The sequence below is a fragment of the Nyctibius grandis genome, chromosome 4 (genome assembly GCF_013368605.1).
Source record: "Nyctibius grandis isolate bNycGra1 chromosome 4, bNycGra1.pri, whole genome shotgun sequence".
Classification (NCBI taxonomy): domain Eukaryota; kingdom Metazoa; phylum Chordata; class Aves; order Nyctibiiformes; family Nyctibiidae; genus Nyctibius; species Nyctibius grandis.
Window position 1 is genome coordinate 30,832,312 of NC_090661.1, and position 23,922 is coordinate 30,856,233.

General features: G+C 37.9%; 1 protein-coding gene across 1 annotated transcript in view; it reads left to right on the forward strand.

The window, feature by feature from the left end:
- Window positions 1-23,922, forward strand: part of STARD9 (StAR related lipid transfer domain containing 9) — a 127,849-nt gene that overhangs the window by 71,037 nt on the left and 32,890 nt on the right. The window contains exons 8-21 of the mRNA XM_068398216.1: window positions 1,939-2,008; window positions 3,796-3,868; window positions 4,767-4,834; window positions 6,798-6,895; window positions 7,113-7,313; window positions 7,722-7,819; window positions 10,051-10,128; window positions 10,973-11,047; window positions 11,774-11,953; window positions 15,853-15,904; window positions 16,843-16,980; window positions 17,894-17,976; window positions 19,011-19,114; window positions 21,282-21,329. Coding sequence (XP_068254317.1) covers window positions 1,939-2,008; window positions 3,796-3,868; window positions 4,767-4,834; window positions 6,798-6,895; window positions 7,113-7,313; window positions 7,722-7,819; window positions 10,051-10,128; window positions 10,973-11,047; window positions 11,774-11,953; window positions 15,853-15,904; window positions 16,843-16,980; window positions 17,894-17,976; window positions 19,011-19,114; window positions 21,282-21,329 — 1,366 coding nt within the window. The remainder of the gene's footprint in view (window positions 1-1,938; window positions 2,009-3,795; window positions 3,869-4,766; window positions 4,835-6,797; window positions 6,896-7,112; window positions 7,314-7,721; window positions 7,820-10,050; window positions 10,129-10,972; window positions 11,048-11,773; window positions 11,954-15,852; window positions 15,905-16,842; window positions 16,981-17,893; window positions 17,977-19,010; window positions 19,115-21,281; window positions 21,330-23,922) is intronic.

Here is a 23,922-nt window from a genome sequence, read left to right on the forward strand (position 1 = left end):
TGTAAGTGTTTCAGTGCTTTGGGTTGGAATTGTTTCAAACTTCTCCCTCACAGATGGTTGCACTGTTAAGGAATCGGCCTCCCTTAAATCAGGAAATGATGCAATCTATTTTGTTGCTCTGAGACAGATTTCTGGGGAAGATCCTTTCTTACTCCAAGGCAGATTTCTAGACGAGCCAGTGTTTTTGATCTTTCTATGGGACTTGAAATGACCTTTCTTGTTCTAGCAGCCAACAGAACACTTTGTAATTTCTTTTCAAACAACATTTACAATATTTCATTTACCTTATTGAAAAACTAAATGTTTTCAACTCTGTGCTAGATTCACTATTCCAGTACTTAGGGAAGTGTAGGTAGGTAAGAATTTCTTCCATGTCTCCATTTTATAACTGGATTTTTATTCAGTTAAATAAGACCCTGAAAAAGGGTCTGGGAAAACAATATATGATAGTTTCCATGTTCTGAGCTTTGAAGATCCCAGTGCTGTTGGAAAAATAATGGGCGTCTTTCTCAAATGGAAAATGTGATGACTTCTGGAATTAATGTATTGTAAAGGGACACTAGAGAGCAGAAAAAATGCTTTTGTTTGAAAATCATCCCATACTTCGTGTGTGTGCGAGTGTGTGTGCATGCAGACTACAGTTAGGGTTTTTTTTAAAAGTGTGGGTGATCAAAAAATCTTTTTTTTTTCTTTATGTGTATCAGTTGTTAAAAGACTAAACTAAATTCCCATCTTTGGCTTAGATTTTGCTTTCATTTAAAGTTAAGCAAGCTGTTGTCATGTAAGGATAGACCCTCTCTAACAACGTCAGAAGTACTTACTTCAGTCTTGTTGAGTTTTATATTCATCTTGACTTACATTCTAGCAGTAGATAAATTATTTGTCCAAATAAATCACATTTTTTCAGTACTCTGCCTTCATCCACACTTTTGTGGCCTGCAATAAAACAAACCAAACCTAAATCAGTGCGGGGGGAGGAAGTAGTCCTGAATTCCAGCTCTGAGATAAAACATGCCAGAAAGGAGTGTTTTACTGGGTATTGTATGATGAAGACTTGCTTCACAGCTCAGGTGGTTTTTTAGGAGTCACTGCAGTACAAATGATAACTAATCATCTCCATAAAATGCAAACGAGGCATATTAAACTGTATAGATGTGAAATACAAGCCTGTTGAAGTTAATTTTGTGTGTCTGCTGGAATTTGCATTTTGCAAGGGGCTGGCAGTGCTGCTACAGCACAGCATCACACTGCCCTCCGCCGGGGCCCTGACAGTCACAGCCACCACCCCGACACAGCAGGCTCTGCAATGAAGTTCTTTCTTTCATTTGTTTTCAGTGGGTTTTTTCCCCCTTAAAAATAAAATCAAATTAAACAAAAAACCCTGAAAGCAGAAGATATGAAAAGGCCAGATGTTTCATATCATTATTTGGGTACCCTCTGGTACCTAAGTGTTGCAGGCTGAAGCCTAGTTAAGTAAATAGTAAATATTCACAGCGGTTGGTTCCTAATTCTGTTAGTTGTGTGAGCAGAGCCATTATCCAGAGGCAATGGCAAAAACCTTCTTTACAGGATCTGTCCCCAAGTAGTAGCAGTGACATAGCTGAACATTTCTTATGGAGTTTCAGTTATACTGTTTTTTAAATACCATTGTTCCGCAGACAAGTTGGAAAAAGGTCTGTACTTTGAAGGTACAAGGTGTTTTTCATACTGATGTCACTGCATCTGAAGGATGGACTGCAAATTTTTATTTTATTTTTTAAAAATAAAATCGTTTTTTTAAAAAATAAAATAGTTGCTCTCGTTGGGAGACTACTTGCAGAACAGACTGGCATCCCAGCGGAACATCCTTGTGCTCCTGATATTGGGTAAATTGTTGGGTAAACTGACTGAAACTTCCTGAGAAAAATATGCATTTAAGTCTTTTTAAATCTTTGGCAGGATTGACTCAACATTTAGTTACAGACTACAAGCAAGTTGTAGAGCTTCTAGAAGAAGGAATAGCTAAAAGGTATTTTGTAAAACAGACCACCTCCATCTTTATTTAACACTTCTTTCACCATGTCTTGATTTCATTGATGTTTATTTTACTGATAGTGTTGCCAATGCTTTGTGGTGACAGGATGTCAGATTTGCTGATCCCGCACATGACATATATATAAGATACTACATATTCTCATATTATCCACAATCAGAGCTACAATCACTCATGAAGTTGTTTCTTCAAAACTCATCCCATGCTGAGTTACACACAAAATTCAACCATCATTCTGGGATGAAAAATGCATACCAGGAAAGCATTTTGCTGTAAAGAGACTTCCATTTTTCTCCTCTACTTGCTGATGACACTTTAGACTGTATAGCTTTCAACTCACTTGTTAGTGTAACTTAGTGATTTAAAACTGCTGACAAGATAGTGTGTTTTTATTTTGTTTCTAAAAGCATTTGTTTTATAATTATTTGTTTTAATTTTTATAAGTATTTTTTTAAGTTCTTAGTCCAAATCGTGCACGTTTGCTATGAGAGAACTGTGGAAATTGGCACACCAGTGAAGCCAATGATTTTGGCTCTCATTAGTCAAGAACGTTTTTACATTTTCGACAGGGAGCCTTGGATATCAATACAGCTGCCATTACAGTTACGGAAGAGAGTTATATTTGAAAGGATCCTCCAAATACAAATCACAGTTCCAAAATTGATATTAAGTCTTATCGTAAGAGAGGTCAAGATTTTAGAATATCAGTGATGCTGGGAAGTAAATAAAAATTGAGCTTCATTATCACAAAAACATAGAATATACAGCAGGATTAAGTTTTGCTGCTTCTGCCTGTAGTGATCAACAGATGCAACTCTATGGTAAGAAGAGACATTTCAGAACAACAACAAAATTCCAGTCTGTCTACTAGTGTAATCCTACAGTCATCTCATTGCTAAGGATATGGAAGATGTAGAGAAAACAAAATCACAAGATCAGAGGTTCAATATTCTGTGTGTAAGTTTTTGTGATGCTAAAGTTTCAAACTTTGTCACTTGCATGAAACCAAGCAACAACTTCTTTTTCTGAGTAACTTTTCAAAACCTTATTTGGAATATACAGGAAACTCCTATTTACCTATAGTCTTTATTTTTATGAAATATTCTGCAGAGTATTTATTAGCACATTATAAACGCAAACAAACTAATTTAAAATGTCTGCAGTCTTGGAAATGATGCCTAATGAACATCAGCAAGATCTTAGGGATAAAGAAGGTGGGGAACAGGTTGCATTTGCCCCATATGGCTGCAGGCAGGAGAGGAGCAGATGGGGCATGATTGCTCCAGGTCTGACTATACAGGAAAAATAGGAGGTGAAGCTCCGCTTGAACATGGGTGGTGCCTTTCATGGGGGAGAGAGCAGCTCCTGTACGAACAACAAGCAGAGTTTGCTAAAGGCATTTTTTCTACCTGTTGGTTTTATCAGGCCATCTCCAGCCCTGCTCTGGCTGCACCTGTCCATTATAAAATAAACAAATATGATTTTCAACATGCAATCATTATTTTTGTTGTAACTCTCAGTACCGTTGTTTTTTTTCTCTTGAGACTTTGCGAGACTCAAAACACTTCTGACTCTTGGTTCCCACCCTTCCAGGTCTTCTGCCAAACACTCTGTGATCAGAATACAGCCAAGAATACAGCCTACCATATTCTCCAAGTTTCACATTCCTTCATCTTCATTTATCTGCTGTATTTGTTATTTTTGCTTTCCCGGAATATAGGGGAAAAAACCTTTGTAATTGAATGGTTTGTTCTTCTTTCTAGAATCACAGCAGCTACACATACTCACAATGCTAGCAGCAGATCCCATGCTATCTTCACCATCCACTACACTCAGGTTAGCTAAAAATAATCCAACTTCCTTTTCTTTTCACTACCCAAAAGCATTGTTCAATGTGTTGTGCATTGTTTACTTGTCACTGTTTTGTGCTGTTTGTAATATCAGTGGAAGCTGTTACTTGTTTCCTTTGGATCACACTGCAGATGTGTTACACTTCCTACACTGCCTGATGTGTTGAGTGTTTACTGAAGTATTCTTGTTTCTTTATGCAAGCTTATAGTCAGAAGTGATGCCAAAGATTCACTGTAGAAAGAAATGTTTAAAGTTTTAATCAGCCCTTTGGAATGCAATACCCCTCTAGGACACTGTGAAAATTATGTGTGAATATGTTTGAAGTTATGTTTTGTCACACTTGTTTAGGATCCTTAATTGAAGAGTAGCATTAGTTTAACACTTACCAAATTTTGTATCTATCCAGCTTTTCAGATGTACTCATCTCTTTAGCATTTGGCATCCAGTACTCTCCCAGAGACAATGCACCCTTTCTCCGGAGGAATTATATCCTTCCCTGTCAGGGAAGTCATTCAGTGATCCAATAGACCTTTTCTATCTCACACTTCTAACATCCTGTAATCACAGAACATTTTGGGATATTTTTCAGTAGTTTCACAAAGACCTTTGGAATATATTAGTGGAAAATAATTCTGCAAGATCTACAAGAAAGCCATTCACAGTCGCTAGGCAGTGAAGGTTTTTTTCAAGAGGGTAGTTTCTCTGTTGGGTGAGAAAGCTGTTGAGTTAAAGGCTTGAACATAGTCAGTGGGTCAAGGTCACAAAGAAAGGCTGTGACACAGTCATATGTAGAACTCAGTTTCAAACAAAAAAAGCACATGTATTTTATTTTCATTAATTAATTAAGAGGAATAACCTTCCTTATTTAAATTTTTCTCCTCAGGCTATATTGGAGAACAATCTCCCCTCTGAAATTGCAAGCAAAATCAACTTAGTGGACCTTGCAGGCAGGTAATAATATACTGAGGGGCAAAAAGGTAATTTTCTCTGAAGATGCTGGTAGTACTGCCTTAAAACATGAAATTTAATATTTTAAAACTTCATTAAACCAACAATAAGCCTGACTTTTGTATACAGTAACAAGGAATATTGAGCTAATATTCTCTGTCATCTGTTCTTCTGTATTGGGTATTGGATTTAATTGGGGAAGGGAACTCTTGGGTCCTCAGATACAATACTGTGCTGTTGCAGACATTTAAGGTAATTTCATTCAACCCTGTATTCTTATTAAGTGGCTTTTCCAGTAGCTTTTTGTGGAATTACCAAATCTGAGCTTGAAAAGAGAAATAAGAAAAGGAGTGTGTTCCTTATGGCTGCCCAGCATGGGCAGGAGAAAAGAGTCATATCTCACTGCTTATGTTGTTCATGTTCCAAAAGTTCCTAAGTCTCTGATCTTAACTATGCATTTCAGTGAGGAACACGTGGTTATGCTGGATGTGATAGAGAATAGAAAGATGGAAGTTGTGCTGAAGAGTTATAGAACAGTTGGAGAACAGGACATTTTTCTTTCTCAAGAATGTAAATCACCATGCATGTCTGAGCAGAGAAAGTAGCATGGAGAGGATATACAGACTTTTGCACTGAGTCACTCCACCCTTGCAGAGTTGTGAAATATATGGGTTTTTTTTTAATCCAGAACCACTACGATTGGGTTCCCAATTCAGGCTTGAATTTATGTTTTAATGTGTCTTTAACAGTATTTTGCACCAATGGCCTTTCCTCGTGGTTGTTTGGACTTTCTGAACCAGAGAGCAGTGTAAAGCATTCAAAGCATATAGTTTTTTAATTGTAAAGCTTGCAATTTGTGTTTTCTTGTGTGTCAGGAAAATACATAATGTTTTCATATTGATTTGGGGGCCGGTGCTGTTCAAAATCATATTGATTTTGGGGCCGGTGCTGTTCAATATCTTTATAGATGATCTAGACGTAGGGATTGAGTGCACCCTCAGCAAATTTGCAGATGACACCAAGCTGGGTGGGAGTGTCGATCTGCTGGAGGGTAGGAAGGCCCTACAGAGGGATCTGGACAGGTTAGATAGATGGGCCAAGACCAACGGCATGAGGTTCAACAAGAACAAATGCCGGGTCTTACACTTTGGCCACAACAACCCCATGCAGCGCTACAGGCTGGGGGAAGAGTGGTTAGAAAGCGGCCCGGCGGAAAGAGACCTGGGGGTGCTGATCGACAGCCGGCTAAACATGAGCCAGCAGTGTGCCCAGGTAGCCAAGAAGGCCAATGGCATCCTGGCCTCTATTAGGAATAGTGTAGCCAGCCGGTCTAGGGAAGTGATCATCCCTCCGTACTCAGCACTGGTGAGGCCGCATCTTGAGTGCTGTGTCCAGTTCTGGGCCCCGCACTTCAAGAAAGATGTTGAGGTGTTGGAGTGAGTCCAGAGGAGGGCAACCAAGCTGGTGAAGGGTCTGGAGGGCCTGACCTACGAGGAACGGCTGAGGGAGCTGGGGTTGTTTAGCCCGGAGAAGAGGAGGCTCAGAGGTGACCTTATTGCAGTCTACAACTACCTGAAGGGAGGTTGTAGTGAAGTGGGAGTTGGCCTCTTCTCCCGGGCAACTAGCGACAGGACAAGAGGGCACAGCCTCAAGCTTCGCCAGGGGAGGTTCAGGTTGGACATTAGGAAGAATTTCTTTTCAGAAAGGGTTATTAGACATTGGAATGGGCTGCCCAGGGAGGTGGTGGAGTCACCATCTCTGGATGTGTTTAAGAAAAGACTGGACATGGCACTTAGTGCCATGGTCTATTTGACATGGTGGTGTAAGGGCAACGGTTGGACTCGATGATCCCTGAGGTCTCTTCCAACCTGGTTGATTCTGTGATTCTGTGATTCTGTGATTGTATGTTAATAATTAAGCATTTTTGTTTGGTTTGCATTGTCTTTTCTACACTTGTGTGCTACAGTGAAAGAGCTGATCCCAGTTACTGTAAAGATCGAATTACCGAAGGTGCCAATATTAACAAGTCATTAGTTACACTTGGAATTGTCATCTCCACTTTAGGTAAGCACAGTAGTTCTTTATATTGAAGGGTAGTGATGAAAGCATAGGGCTTGCTCATCATGTGCTGTGTCTTAATGTTTATCTATATTTACAACAAAAAGCTGAACAGAACAGCTGTGTGGCATCTTCATAAACTGTAATGACATCTAAGAAAATTAAATAGCCATGACAGAAAAAGATAACGCCTTTCCTGAGCTCTGTCATGTTTCTCCTTCAGCACAAAATTCACAGATGTTCAGCAGCTGCCAGAGCATAAATACCATAAGAAGTGAAGGGGAGAGCAGTCATGCGGACAGTCCTTCCACAGGCAGCATCAGTGGGACCAAGCGACCGGCTTACATCCCATACCGTGACTCCATCCTCACCTGGCTGCTGAAGGACAGTCTGGGGGGCAACTCCAAGACCATTATGATTGCCAGTGAGTTTGGTTTCTATTAATTGTTAACATTTTGTGCTACATTACCCCCTTAAAATACATCTCTATGGCAGTGAGAAGGCAGCTATATCACTTAGAACCTGTCCTTGTAAAGGTTTTCGTAAATACTTCATAGGATACTCAAGGAAATGAACAGGCATGCTGACTGTGCATGAAGTTAAGCTTAAGAGTCTTTCCAAGGTCATAGCTTTGATTTAAAGTGATTTATTCAGTTATAAACACAATCTTAAGAAGACATTCTCTGTGAGCTTGATGAAGTATCCCTAAGGATATTTTTGCTTTTGTTTTTTAAAGAAGCAAGACTAAAAAAAATCCATCTTTTTGAAAAGTGATGGGTTAAACTGATTACTTTTAAAAATAGTGTTTCTTTTCTATGTTTTCTGTCTGTAGCTATCTCTCCTGCCAGCTCCAGCTACAACGAGACCATGAGTACCTTGAGATATGCTTCAAATGCCAAAAACATTATTAACAAGCCGAGAGTGAATGAGGTGAGGCCTTGAGTTCTGCTTTTCATTTTTGTTCCATTTTGTTGTGTGTATTATTTAAGGTTTATTTGGTATATCTGCTCTTTGAATAAAATCCATACCTTTTTTTCCTATGTTAATGAGAGCTAAATAGGAGCCTAAATATTACAGAAATATTTTCCTTCATCCCCTGCAACTTAAACGATTTAGAGTTTCACACCTATTTTACATTCTTCCTCTCTGTCCATTGAGTCTCAGTCCTCCTTCTCTTTGAATTGTTATGACATGTATGTTTACCCTATGTCTTAATCCTAAATATTGGCAGAGTTACAGATCTGTTAGGATTATTTGTTAGTATTTAACATATTACTATAAGTGCAGAATCCTTGCAGCCCTTCCTTTTGGCATGTTAGATGAACTCTGTTGAGGTTGCAAAGTCAGGAATTCAAAAGTTAATATGCCAGGCCTAAGGTAGCGTATGTAGTCTCAATTTATCTTCTTTTCAGTACCAAAATGGTGAAGCCCTTGAATACACGGGAACAATTTTTGCCACAGAACCCCAGCTTCATTCTTTGCACAAAATAGGCCTGTTCCGGGTATGAACTCTGACTGTAAGGCAGATTCTTCTGTTCGATTGTGCAGGGGTCCCTCACAGGCTGCACAATTTAAAAGGTGGCAGAGTATTAAGGGGAGAGTCTGATGGTGCCTTGGAGGACTGGGTTCTGTCGCTGCCCCTGCTACAGCATTCTTGTTCAGTGCTAGTCCAGATGCTTAAAGCAAACTTTCAATGTGTGCTTGATCCTCATTTTCCACCCTTACCCCTAGTCCACCTTTATCAAATAGGAAAAACATAAACTCTCCCAATCAAAGACATGCTGTTAAAACAGATTGATTAGCAGTTGTGGAGGTTTTAGACACTATAGTGATGAGAACCGGCATAAAAAAATCCATGGGGAAATGCATAATTCTGTCTGTCTTCACAGCAAAATTCAAACAGCACATAATAATGAAGATCTACGATCACACATGCTAGAAATGTGTGAATAAAACTCTTGAACTGCTGCTCTTTAACTGGGCATTCTTCATGTGGCATTCTACGTGAGGCTGCCATCCTACAATGATGATGTAACTTAAGGACTGAATTACAGTGTGTCCATTTAAGTGGATTGAATTAAGGTTTCAAAAAAAGTCTTGATTCCAGCCTTTCCTAATCTTTGAGCAGGTGACTTTACAACTTCAGTAGTGTTCTTTCATGATTTGGCCTGGGTATATCAAGACTTTATCTGTAGATAAAAGGATAGAATCTGAGATGTACTTCATTTATTTGCTTTCCTAATGATACTCTGTTATATCTTGGGCAGAAGGAAACCCTTCTAATCCAAGGTTTCCCAAATTTAATTTGCATCTGTATTACCAATACCTATAACTAGTTTTTAGACATCACTAGTGGCAGCAATACTGTGTTTGGTTTTGGCAGCAGCAGTTCTCAACTCTGTGACAGGGCACAGACAAGTAAACACAGTCCTCCTGGGCTAGTGTCTTGTTACATACAGCGTCTCAGCCTCCCAACTTGTGTGCCCATCACTCTCTTGCACAGCCCATGCTAGACCCTTAACTCCATCCCTCCAGCTAGCTGTCTTCTTCCCCTCACTGCAAGTTGACCTGAGCCAAAGTGTCACTGGCAGCCCCGAGAAAGTTGACTCTTGACCCAAGAGTATCCCTGAACTGTCTGCAAAAAGCTGTTTTCCAGAAACTGCCTGTGCAGAGATGCTTACTCTGGAAGTGAGATAAATGCCTCCACACAAGCAGGCAGGAAATGCTTTATGTATCAGCTGCAAGGGCTTTTAATACCATGGATGGTGACATTCTGACTTAGTGTCCTCTAGCCTGATTTTCTTCTCCGCATGACAGAAATAACAGCATTTTTCTGACCTGATGGGACTATTTTGAAGGTAAATCCATAAAAGTAGTGATGTATCCAGCTATTGTCATGATGGGCACAAATACTATGGTAGGTCTGTGTTCAGAAAAGAGATGGAACACAGTTTATGGGAACAGAGAACCTATCAAAGATGGGAACCCCCTGCCCTTAGGCAGTACATCCCAGGTGCCTGGCAGAGTGGAGCAAGGAGTACTCCTGTGAGTGTGCCTGATCTCCTCTCCTCCTGGCTCTTGGAACAGCTCTGCATTGATTTCTTTAGCTAGAATTTTTTTTAAAGAACGATTTTTCCAACATCTGTGTCTCAATGTTTCAGGATGCAAATGTAAAACTGATCAGAGAACTGCGAGAAGAAATTGATAGGTTGAAAACTATGCTGATGAGCTTTGAACTGGTACGTAGGAACACTTCCCAGCTGGAGCTCTGATGGTGCTTTAGGTAGCTACAGTAGCTTACTTTTGTCTTATCTGTTTATCTTTCCATGTTTGTTGTAACTGGAGGGAAATTAAACTGTTCTCTGAGTGATTTCACGATGATGATAAGGCTAACTGCATTTCTGTCATTTCTCCTTTTTCTGGCATTCTGTTGATAATCCTGAAGTATAAGCAGCTGTGTGATGATTACAAAGGATTTCCTTGCCTGTCTTTCAAGGAGTCAGATGGTTTCATTGTCCAGAAATACTGTGAATAGAAATATTTTATTTGTAGGGATATGGAAGCACCAAGACAGTACAAAATATCGATCATTGATGTAATTTCTCTGCCAGACTTGTTACAATCCTCTTTCCCAAAAAAGTGAACTAGTAGACCTCAACAATATTTTTGAGGTTTCATTCTGTCTCCACACTCTGTCCCCCAAAACAAGTTGTGGACATCTGTAAGTCCTCACAATACAGCTGACACTCTTTGTGTTTTTCTCCTTTGGAATAATAATAGTGTCTCGGTTTTCCATGCCATGGAGAGCATGTTTTGCTGTGAGAGACTGGAACTACAGTCCAGGATTTATTTACACAGAAGTATCTCTCTGTTAATGCTCTTCCACCAGTTCTTCACAAAAACTTGCATGCAATAGCTAGAGACGTGTAGGCTAGATGTTAGAAGGCAGCATCAAATGTCTGTGTATCTTGTCTTTCCTTCTCCTGAGTTTATCTCCTTGAAATCCTGGAAGTGAAAGTACATGCCTGCTGGTTGTGAATAAGGAAACTAACATGTAGATCTTGGTGGCTGTTGTTTGTATAGAGGAATTCCAGTCCTTCTTGGAATGGTGACCGGGATGGAAATCTGACCGAGCTGGTTCTTCAGAATGAAATGAAGGTGTGTATGATCTGTTTGGTGATGTAAGTCTCCTGTTTCACTGGGCCAGGGGGGATAGCATTGCCATAGTTCTGAAACCACAGTGAAAATGTTTTTGTACTAATCCTTTCCTGTTTGCTCTGAATATGCAGGAAACTGCTATCCTTAGTGCACGTTGGGTGCTCTCTACCACTTTGTGCTGAAAGTCTCATGAGCTTAACGGGATACTGTCCATTGCATATCACTGAGTCTGCATAATCTGCTGCTTGTTTGAAAGCTGTCTCAATATATCACTAATTCATTATACAGAGCCTCTCTCTTCTAAGATTAAACTCCTCCAATTTATTCAAAGGAAATTATTATGCAGTCATCAAATTACTAAGAAGTTGTGATCAGTGGTGACCTGGAAAGGTTTTGGAGATCTTAATTTTAACTTTTGCTTGAAGACAGGCAAAGTAACTAGTTAACATGATCATATATCTTTCTGATATTTTGGGAACGAGTCATCAATAGATTAAACCTGCTTTAGTGGTTTAATCTAGTGATTTAATCTAGTGGTAGTACAGTTTTTACCTGATTTTTTTTGTTGCCACAGAAATGTACTGCAATTAGAAATACACCTGCATTGCAACTGGTGAAAGAATTTTGCATCCAGTAACTGGAAAAAAATGCTGTTCTTTCTGAAGAAATTTATGTATGCAAAAAATTAACCTGCTTAGTAAGTGAAACAGTTTCCTCTCCTTTAAGATTGAGCAATTGACCAAAGACTGGACAAGTAAGTGGACAGACAGAAAAGCCATCATGGAAGAATACAGTGTGGACATCAACAAAGAAAAAGCTGGAGTAACAATAGATTCTAGTTTACCTCATCTAATGGCCATGGATGATGATATCCTCAGCACAGGAGTGGTGCTCTATCATCTCAGGGTGAGATACTGTCACTTGTCTTCTTTTTCCCCTGAATTTTGAAAACACTTGTTTTCTTTGGAAATGGAGAGTGGTTAAGGTGGCATTACAACAACAGCTATCAAAAAATAAAGGCCACAGCCTACGAGACACAGATAACAAGGGAGAACAAGCAGGAAAGGATACATGAAAATGGAGGAGGAGAAGAATTCATATATGGAATAATAAATTGACCTCATGAATGCATGTGCAAACTATTTGATAACGTATCATAAGCAAAGCAAAATACTCAATTTAGGCATTAGTAGTTTGTCCACAAAGCATGAGGACAGGTATGTGCGCACGCGTGCGTGTGTGTAAACGTAAAGGATGGTGCTTAAAGTATACCAGACATACTGGTCCAGATTTTACTAGGCACTTGTATACTTGAGACAGGAATACTTGTATATGTGTAGACCAAAGATAAAAGTAAGCTTTAACAAGCACAAGCTCACTTTGGCAATGACTTCTATATATTGCTCTTTTAACCCTACCAGGCCTACCAAGCAGATCCCAGGTGTGTAGCTTGAATGATAATTACTTGTGATCGCACTTGAGTGGCTATTTTCCAGGATCAGGTAGAAATCCTGGTCTCATAGATACTGTTTTGTGGTGTAGCTGCTCATTTAAGGCAAGGTTTTCACCAAGAAACTTTCATAACATTGTATGTATATTACTCCACATTGCAGCTTATGATGTGCATGGCAAGGTCAAATAGTTTTAGGGGATTTTTTTTTTTTTAATAAGCCAGTGCTAAGCTGGACTTTAACTTTTAATGATGTTTAAATGAATGGAAATTACCAAAATACTGATGCTGTTTAAAAGGAATAATGGATGGGTACCTCTACAGAGATGCACTCATTAGCAAAAAATGTGTTAAATATGCTTGAAAGTCATGTATCTGTCTACTAATAAAATATCTTAATCCAAATCTAGGTTTTGTGCTACTTGATATAGTTTAGGGACGTGGGATTTTTTTTTTTTCTGTTAAAAAGCCGCAACAAATATTTGAAACAGAAATCGTGCTCTTCTTTATCATGTTGAAAGAGAAACCTTACAAATTTTTCTCATGCCAGCACAAAGACATTGTACAGGTAATAATTAGGGACCAAGTAATAATGTCCAGTGCTGATCAACATGCAACTTGAGCTACTCATTCCTACATTAACATTAAATATTTATTAAAAGTAATTTCTACTACTTTAATGTTTTTCCATTATGTTGCATTTTGGAAACAGCAAATATATTCACATAGTAATTTTGACGGCACTTGAAGTAATTTAAAGATACTCATTTTAATGGAGAAACCTAGTTTGAAGGGTCACCTTCTGAAGTCATTAGTGTCTCTCTGTCACACTAACATCTTTGTCCCCTCTTTCTTTGCTCCTAGATGCTGCCTTTTTTTTTCTTTGTGCTTTGCATCTTTTAGACTGTCGTGTCTATTACCTTCATCTGAACAGCAAGAAGGTAAAACATTAGCTGTTCCTTACATATTAGGGCTTCAACATATAACAGCACTTTACATTGTACTTCTAGAGAGAGGTCATGGCAGTGGTTTTCAGATCATATAGAATAAACATTGTGTTACTCTTTTAGTCTCTTGCTATTCCATAGTATTAATTGCACTAATCAATGCTGTGACTATGCTTAAAGAACCTTTCTTAGATTCTATTCTTTTTTTCTGTCTTTCATTAACAAAAATATGTTTTCCCTATAATTTAACTGACCTTTTTGCATAGCTTAAAAATATGGGATTTGTTTATATTGTTTTAGAAAAAGATGTACTTCACAAACTTTTTTGAAAGTTGGAGTTCTCCCAAAACTGAAGGGGGAAAACAATCTCACTCTTTATGGTTCTGTAATGCGCCTTGGGAATTCTACCCTTAGTCAGTAAATGCTGCCAGCAGAGGGTAACAATGTAAAAGTACTTCAACAGATATGAAGATGTACCTTGATATGTTAAGGTAACGTTGTGCTATTGTTTCATCTGAATCACGTGTCTTTCACTTTTTCAGGTAGAATACTCAATATTAAATTAGGAAAGAGTATAAATATTTAAATTGTTAGCTCAGTAACAGCATTTGAAAAAAGGAAATTGACATGGGCCTGGGTTATGGCTATTTTTGCTTTGTTTTCTTTAAGTTGAGTTAGTTTGCTTTCATCATATCTGTACCCTTGCTCTCAGCTGCAATTTTTAGTTGTACTTAAAACTCACCCAGAATCACTCCACTAACTGGGATTTGCTGCTTTGTGAATTTCATGAGCCAATACTGCTGTAATATACTTTTCTGAATTAAATTGTATTACCAGAGAGTTAGTTCAGCACATTGGAAAAAAGTTTCTTTTGGAATTACAATAACTATTTCTTTGCTTAGTCAAGAAGATAATTGACAAAGAGGTCTTTTAGGAGTTGGTTTACTTCTCTTTGTATAAAATACATGTTGCTAACTCACTTGATAGTGTGAGGTGAGCCAAAGGCCATATGGATCATAAGTTTTCTACAAGTTGTGGCCAAGCCAGGTGACTATTTTGTGGTTGAGTCCACTGAACATTAAGCTGCCATGTAACTTGACAATTACCCCAAAGCAGGGGCACTGGGCACAATCCAGCTTTCAGCCTCTCTAGCAAGGGAGTCTCAGCAGGGCTTGTAGCATAGGGCTCAGTCAGTTGGTTCAGATAGCTGAGCTCTCTGAGGAACTGAATGATAATCATTTCCTTTCCCTCCAATGCACAAAACCACTGTGATTTTCCCATTACTCATAACTGCATCATCTTACAGCAATGCACAGCTTCCCTTTTCCCAGTCTTCAGGCTTCCGATTACTACTTCTTGCCTCATCTTTAAATCTAGGTTATAATATGCTTGGAGCAGAAAGCATATTCCATTTATTCTAATTAGAATACAAAAATCAAGTAGTTTAATGACCGTAATTAATTTTAATATAACTGAAAGAGTTGCCACTGAAGTTGTTTTAGAGTGCATTCACTAATCAGTTTACAATAATCAAGTATAATGTCTCTTCAGAACTGGGAAATGATCTTGCTTTGTTTTCCTATGGAAAAAGAGAACCAGTAATGGAACATACCAGACAGATGGTAAATTAATTGCCTTTTTTTGGTAGTTTTTTTTTCTCACAGTATTGATTAAATGACTCTGTTTTATTGATATTTGTACTGTACCATCAGAATACTGTGTCCCTTCCATCATTGGCCCATAATATGGTTTGAGTCTGCTTGTTCTGGAGACTTTTGTTCCTAGGCAGTTCTTTTCTTGAAGTTATTGAATCTTCAAGTTTGGGAACTTGCCTGTATACCAAAATCACCAAGAAGACTTTTTACTAATGTCATTTAAGTTTTGGAAAAAAGTTCTCCTTTAATAGTTAGTTTGAAGAATTCATAATCTATGACAAAGTTCCCTTGCAAAATAGGAATTCTGTTACTTTTATATCTGAAAAGCCTAGTTAACTGAATAATCATTTTGCAGCTTCTTTCCTCCTGCATGGATATTTATAGAAAGAATTATCTCCTTTCTGCAAACAACAAGTCTCACTGTAAAAGTTACAAAGCATCAGAACGTGTGTTCATATTCAAAATATTTGTCTCAAGCACAGTCCAAAAATCATCCACTGAGAGTTACTTCATCTACTGGAATCATAATAGGAGAAGCTGACATAGCTGCAGGATAAGAAGTAATTGCATCGCTATGAGGGACAGCAGGCTGAAGTATTATGAAGTAGTAGATAGCTTGCTCTAAACACTTCAGTCATTCAGAGGTGATTTATTTCAGGTATTTGCTAAGATTCTGTACTAAAGCTTTTTTAATTGTTATATGTAATTCACTTTCAGTAACTAACTTTTAAATTAGTTCTTTTCTTGTTTTAGGAAGGAACAACCAAAATTGGAAGAAGTGATTCAGACCAAGATCAAGACATCGGTAAGAGAATGATATTACAAATTATTTTGTGATATGGTCAGGTCAAACCAAGAGTTTTACATTTCTCATGTGTAGTACCTAGGTAATGTTTCTGTTTGTCAGCTTTCTTTATAGAAGGAGGTAAGTAGAAGAGAATAATTGTTTAAGTTGACTAAAGTATTTCAGTTATTTTTTGGTTTTGTTTAAGAGGTCAAAAAGCCAGTGGTCATGACCTAATTTAGATATCTTCAGAATTTTCTTCGCACTTATGAAATGCTACACTAGAGTTTAAAAATACCTTCATCCAACATCCAAACCTTGGCATGTTCTATCCTAAACCAGTGGCACAAGTGATCATGAGACATGGAAAATGCTTTTCAACTCTACTTGGGTAGAGTATTTTAGATATAAATTCCAAATGATTCAGAATATTTTTTATTTCATATTCAATATTTTTATTTCATTACATTTCTGCTCTTGATTTTAACAGTCAATCTCAAGACCTACAAATTATGATAGAGAGTTGAAACCTTATACTGAAACTGGAAACTTTGTGGAGTCTCAGCTTTGTTTAGTTCTGCTAAGTTTGATTAAGTTTGAATATTTTCTGCTGGTAGGTTAGTAAATATAAACAATAAATGCCATAATAGCAATAAGAAAATTAAGCACAATAGAAGAATTTGCACATCAGCTCACAAATCAGAAAGTAGTATATGGTTTTCCAGAACCAGAAATACTTTACAAGAGCAATCTCACTATTTTCAATCAAGTAAGTCTTTTATGTGATGATAGCAATCAAAGATGACAATTTAATCTCCTTGTTCCGCACATGGCATAGCTCTCTGAGGTATGAAGCATGCAGTCATAGTGTCAAAGAGTGTGTGGTACTTCATTCTGAGGGAAATAGTGCAAACCCAACCCCTTCAACAGGTGAGATAAAACAAATCTATACATTGTAGTTTTACAGGGACGGTGGATTGAAAGAGATCATTGTATGATAGACAACAACTGTGGGATTGTGACGCTGCGACCAGTTCAGGGCGCACACTGCACTGTGAATGGATGTGAAGTCACTGGGTCATGTCGTCTGTCACAAGGTAAAGCTTGCTTTTTCTGTCAATGCTGCATTATAATCAACTCACCTCTGGAGTTTAGAGACAAGGATTTATGGAACTCGTGCAGGTCTAAAATGTATCTCTCAGTCTCCTGCTGCTGCTTAGCACCACAAGGTTTGATCCATGGCTAGAGCTTCCAGACTGGGACAAATAAATTAAGTACACCACAGAAAGTAAAATTAAGACATAGGTGACAATACTAAGACCCCTTTTGGCAGCAGTCTGCAGCCTTCTCAAAAGGGAAGACCTGTAGTCAGAGGCACTGTTGTGGAAAGTAGTGGAGACTGGCCCTAAGCCAGGTGACCACTGGTGGGGCTTTCTGGCAATTACATAATATGTTTGAAATGAGCTTCAACTTTTTCACAGTGTGTTCAGGTGGAGGGTACTAGCCACTGGGTCATAGACTATGGTGAATGACCTCAGATGAGATGGATCAGGCTTCCATATTTTCAGGTTGTTTAAAATAATAAAAAAAAAAGGTCCAGTTTCTGGGAACTTGCAGTGATCTGGATTCTTAAAAAGAGAGTGTAAAAACAAGTTTCCGGCAGTGGGTTGGTTATGTTTTTGATATGAAGTCATGCTGGTCTTGAATGTGAACAGGGTATTTACTGTTATGTTGAGTTTGCAGACTTCTCCAAGATTACTTTGCTTGGATGCTGTCATTACAGAATGATAACTCTGCTGTTCTATAGTGGCAAAGTTTCAAAATAGTTCTCTGCTCTGTTACAGTCAGAAAGCTGTTGGTCAGACTTTTTTTTTTTTTTAACATACTATTCTGTAGTAGTTTGTATATGCTGTAGTCTGTATAGTGGAGTTAAGAAACTGCTAACATTCTAGGGATCAACTGTTTGATGAATTAAGTCTCTGTAGATTTCGAATTAATTTTTGTTCATAGGGGCCCTTGTTGTCCTCGGCAAGTCTCATAAGTTTAGATTCAATCACCCAGCAGAAGCTGCTATCTTAAGACAAAGAAGATCGGTAAGTTCTAAAACTGTATTTTTCTCTCCTGATTCTTCATTGATTTTCCTAATTATTTTTCCTCTTAAAAGCAGGCCTGATATAGATAATATTTCTTCTCATCATCATATTCGCTTGCTTCATTTCCTCCATCTAATGGTCTGTAATGACACTAAACCTTTTGTGGGAGGACACTAGCGCTTCTTTCAGATGTGCTTAGCAAAAGATGATGCAGATCCCTTGAATAATTTAGTGTTTCCTATTTCTAGTCATGGCTACAGTAGGATTGAAAGAGAAAGGCAGAATGCTGCAGTGAAAAGACCAGTTAAGAATCTTTCCACATTTGATAATTTTCTGAGTTATCTTCGTTCTCTGTCATTTCACCATCCCGAACGAGGTATACTAGAAGAAATTGAAAATTTATGGGATTAAGTGCTTGAGTATTGTTGACTCTGAAAGCACCTAATTGTTACATACATCAGAAATAGATAAAATATTTCTTGGTATGTTAATCTCAGGAACTAACTACTGCAAGATGATATTATTTGGTCAGCTAGTTCAATAATGTTTAAAAAAAATAGTTAATTCTGAAAATGACTGGCATATGTAACTAAAAAACCTAACTTAAAGAATGTAAATTTTCTGGTTTAGAACATAACCATATTATCAACTGATATGGGCAAGAATCTACCTTTTAAAATGGATTTTCATGTAGTAACATTTTATACTTTCCGCTCAACTGTCCTTTTGTACTCACTTGTGTAATTGAGATAAGGGGTTTAACTTCCATTTGTTTTCATCTTAATTTCTTGATTAATGAAACATGCAGTACATTAAAACAGAGCTACAAGAAGAGGTGCACTCAGTAACAAATACTTATCAATTTTGCAAATTATCAAACACTAAACAGGAGTGTAAATGAGATTATAAACTCACAAGGGAGGTATTATGCAGCATTGCACACAGTAATTAGCAACAGCAGTATTAATGATAACTTGGAATTTCCTGGGTCGCTGTGATATTTTTTTCTTCCTGTTCTCATGTGTGTTTTGTAGATTAATGAAACCCCACCCATTCCGAGTTGTGGAGCTTTGGACTGGCTCAACTTGGATGGAAGTTGCACCCATTCTCCTTACTATATCCTTTCTTCTCTTGACAAGTAAGTTTAAAACAAACAAACAAACAACTTCTCATGTGAGATGACATCTGAAACCAGGACTTGGTTCAGACAAAACTAAGTTGTATATAGAATAGGTCCCATCATGTTTTCAAGTGATCAAATAAAATTGTCTGAGAAAATGCCTTGGCCAACTGATTAATATAGTGTTATGATATCCAAGCAACAAACCTGAAAAACTATTTACTGATGCATGATTAATATTGATGCACAATCAAGAAAATGCCTCAGATGAGACTGTCAGACAGCCTTAATTCAATTCACTTGCACATCTGCATTACAGCTGTTTTGGTTTACAAGTTAATCTGTAATTATTACCAATTCAGTTTCCCTGCTAATTTGTTGTGGAAATTGGGAGGTTTGTTTGTTAATAAATTTCCTTTAGTTCAATTCCTCATTGAGCCCTTCGTCTCAGAAAGCCATTGTGATTCTCTCTTTTTTTTAAAACTGAGCAGTAGATAAGGCATAGACTGCTTTCGAAACGTTGAAGAGCTGCTTATACTCACAGTGTCTAGTCTATGCTTTTCATGGCAGAGCCTTTCTGGAAGGGAAAGAATTGGTGTGATGAAGACAGTGATTAATATGTATCAGGAAAATTAATTAAGATATCTCCTGTGTTTTAGTTCATACTATTGAAAACAGAATATCACAGAATTAAACGTAATTGGGTTCTTTCTCTTTTTTAATTCCTCTCAGCCTGGCACATTCAATTGACCTGTTAAAGGCAAGAAACAGCCACCTTCTCATTCATATCTGTTGATAGTTCTGCTTCTTGCTAGAGTGTTTTTGGTGTGGTAACATACTTGGAATCTTTCATCTCTTTCTAGAAGTATCTCATCTTGTTTTCCTGAGCATAAAATATTATCTCTGTTTAGAACACCTCTTCATACTTCTAGTCAAGTGGCTTGCTTTCCACCTTGGATATAGTGTGTTTCTATCTGTTTTCTTTAATGTATCTAATCTCTGCATTTGCTTTTAATTTGCTGCAGTGATACCTTTCTGTACAAAATGGTATTTCATTTTGTTTCTTTACTGAGGTACATTTTACACATCACTGCTATTATTTTGTGTGTAAAAATTACAAAGACTTTAAAAATAAGGGTTTGTCTAATGATCTTCAAAAGTAGATACCAAGTTGCTCTTTACATAGGTATAAACATCAAAGGTGGAGCTTTTGTCACAGAAATTTGTTGATGGTCCTGAAAAACCTGCAGAGATCCCAAAGCATTTTGAACAGTTTAACACAGAATTGCATTGGTTTCCCCCTTTTTTATCTGACAAAACTGAAGAACATTCCTGATTGATTTTTTTCAGACCACATTCAGATAGCAGATTTGTTTGTGTTGATCAATTTTTTAATCACTTGGACAGGACTATGCATATTACATTGCTTAACATTACCCTCATACTTACCTTGATTGTTTCAAATGGTTACTTCAGTGAAAATGAAATGCATTATGTTATTGCATTCACTTGATTTTTATGAATACCCATCTCTTACAGGAATAAGCTATAAACTATGTCTGATATTAATTGTCTTTCACCTTACATAATCCAGTGGTCTTTTTTTCCTCTTGAATAGTTTTTTGGCAAAGCTAAACTGAATTGATCCACTCAGCCTTCCTTTACAGTAACCAGGAAGCCTGTGTTTCTGTCCAGAGAAGTAGTTTTGCTCATGGAGGGGGTTCTGATTGAGACATCTAGCCTAAGTTCCATAATATGAGAATAAAACAAGATATATGTGGTCTCTCAAATGTCCAGCTTTCATGAAGAAAAATTCAATGTCAAATACTAAAAGGTGTGTCTGAAGTACTTTGCAAACAGTAATACAGGACTAAGTGGACTACAGGGAGTGCTTATTTGCTCATCAGTAAGAAGTCCACATAATGCAAGGTCTTGTCTCTGTCAGAAAGAGGTGCTTAGAGGAACACAGAAGATGTTCCTCTATGTGTGTGTCAAGCTATGTGTGTGTGTGTCTCTATCTCCCCTCTCACTGATAGTTCTTGATACTCTCCCAGCTGCTAGCAATCTGCATCTCAGAGTCTTCCTCTACTGAAAATCACAATATCTCTGTGTACAACAGGCTTCAGTGAAGTTTTTGTGTGTTCTTTTTGAACACCTTTATGATTTCCTATTTTTATTTTTACAGTCAAAAATGCAGAAGCTGTAAAGAAAACAAATGTTCTCCTGAACTAAGGTAAGAATATTAATGTGTCTAAATCATGCTGAATTTTTTGGCCCCTCTATCTTTGTCTTTCTCCTGTGCTACACTGATTTCCTCCAGAAGAGATGCAAACTAGGCTTTGAGCTTTAATGTATTTTTGTCATATTGAAACAAGAATCTGTACATGTAGCTGAGTTATAGGCAAGTCTCTGCAACCATGTTCTTTCTTCATACTTGATCTTGTGCAAATGGTTTGCACCTTTGTTGCATGTGTAACCTGTATTTTAAAGCCATGACTAGAGTGGGGTTTACACTGCAACTGCCACCAATTTACAATATATAAGAACCATAACATATATTGAATTTGATGTCAGTAGTAGGTACTGTGAATACTCACTAGTATATTGAAAATTCCTTGGGCAAATGGAGTTCTCTTCTGGTGAGAAGAAAATGGCTTTATGGAAGAGTCCAAAAAAGAAGTCCCAGCTTAGAACATTGTTCATTCATACAAAGAAGCACAGCAGCTGCACACAAAAATAATTCAGAAATTGGTGGGCTTCCATGGGCTTAAGTGCTTTTTAATCAGGGACTGATGGTACTTTCCTTTCTTCTGGATTTTATATTTCAGAACATATGAACATGTATATTATGGTAATGATTACTTACAGTCTTATCTGCCAGTATGATGACATTTTCTCATCTGCTTTTCATGGGTTGAATTACCAGTTCAGCCTCTAATTATTGAAGTATTTTGAGAAATGAGAGGGAAAACAAATTTCTACTATTGCACCCAAATATTAAAACTTTAGGCATGAAACTTTCCTTCAAAAGGGGTGCGATGCATTGTACTCTTACTTGGCTGCTTGCTCATACACCCACTCAGAAGAGCCCCACCATTTCAAACTTCTGATGCTTGTTGTCAGCCAGCAAACACACAGAAGGCTTGTGACTGGCATCAGTCATCACATGATAGCATCACCACAAATAAGTAGATAATGAAGTTCTTGCTCCTGTCATTGCCTTAATACGATACTGCATATAAATATAAACCCTGATTTTGTTCTCTTGCTGGTTTGAAAAAAACCAGGAATTGTTCTGTTACAGTCCAGTGGTATAGCAGTACACTGAATTAATTTTAGCTGCTTGGAACATGTTTAAGCTTTTTCCTTGAAAATACCAACATTGTTAAACCGGAAAAAAAGTAGTCATAAGAATGTGTGAAATTCTACTGAACTGGAAAGGAAACAGCGCCCATAGATATGGCATCTGATGCTGGGAAACACAATACAATTATTATTCTAATGTAGTATAGTTAACATCTCCAACTAATATTTGTAAAAATAATAGTCTGAGTTCTTACTAACAGCTTTCATTTGAGAATTTCAAAGTGCTCTACAAATACAAGTTAAAGAAATCTTTTGCATCTCTTAAAATATCCCTCACATATTTCATTTCACAGAGAAATGCGCTGTGTAAGTTACAGCAACTCTACAACTTACACCATAATCACATATAGTGGGTTAACAGGGGAACTAACTGATTCTATATATAACTGAAATCATAAGGGAAAAACCTGTGATAGATTGTAGTTCCAGCTGAATTGGAATTTAGCAAGGCAGCGGTGACCTTTACTGGAGTGTGTGGCTGTGTCTTGTGCCTGTGACTTCTTGCCAAAAAGAGGTCTGTTTTAGAAGTGTATTTAAAGGGTTGCCTTAAATAAGTCATTGCCTTACTGTTGTTTTGGGGGCTTAGGCAAAGAAAAAAAGGCTAAAAAAAACCCCACACAAGAATAAAAAATGCATAATGTGCTTTTTCTGTAAGGAAGCCAGCTAATCAGAAATCCAAGTGATACTTCATCTGATGGTAACTTCTGTGAAGGGAATTACTCTGTATGAATATTTCCAAAGGTCCCTTATTTTTAAAGGTTTCTGACTCTGGTGGCCGTTTTGCCTGATTTCTGGTTCCCATCTCCTGTCCGCCACCCCCCAACTTTTGCTTTGAATTGTGTGAGTGGCATTGCTTCAGGAGGCTGGAGGAGGCGATAATACAAGGTCTTCGTATCTCCTTCATCCCTCTTCTTTGCTCTGCTGAGGAGAAGGGAGAGGTTTGGGCCTCTGTACTACGCAGAAGCAGACGTACGATCCATGCAGCTGCGTGGTACCTGCTGCTGTGTGATGCTCTGAGGCCCTGTGGGAAGGCCCTGGATTGGACATGGGTGGAGGGGGAGGATGGAGCTGGGGTGGATGTATGTCAGTGGATAGGCTTGTAACCCTGACTTGTGACTGCTCTCAGTGCTGGGATTTGCAACAGTGCAAAATGCCTTGCCATCATCTTATTCCCTGCTTTATTATTAACTCTTCTCACCCTGGAAAAAAACATTTGTAGAAGAAAAATGAGACCTGAACACTAGGCAGACAGAAGGACAGGGATGCTAACTTGCCTGATGTGTTCTTTGGGAAAATTGGCAAATTTCATCTTTTAGCAGCAGTGGTTATTTTCACCCGAGTTTCTCTATTTGAGCCTTAAGATTTTGTTGCAGAAGGCATTCAGCCTCACCACAGAGCTATTGCTGCCATAGTTACTGAAAACTGCATTATGCTGTAGCAGCCGCCAGCCTCTGCATCAG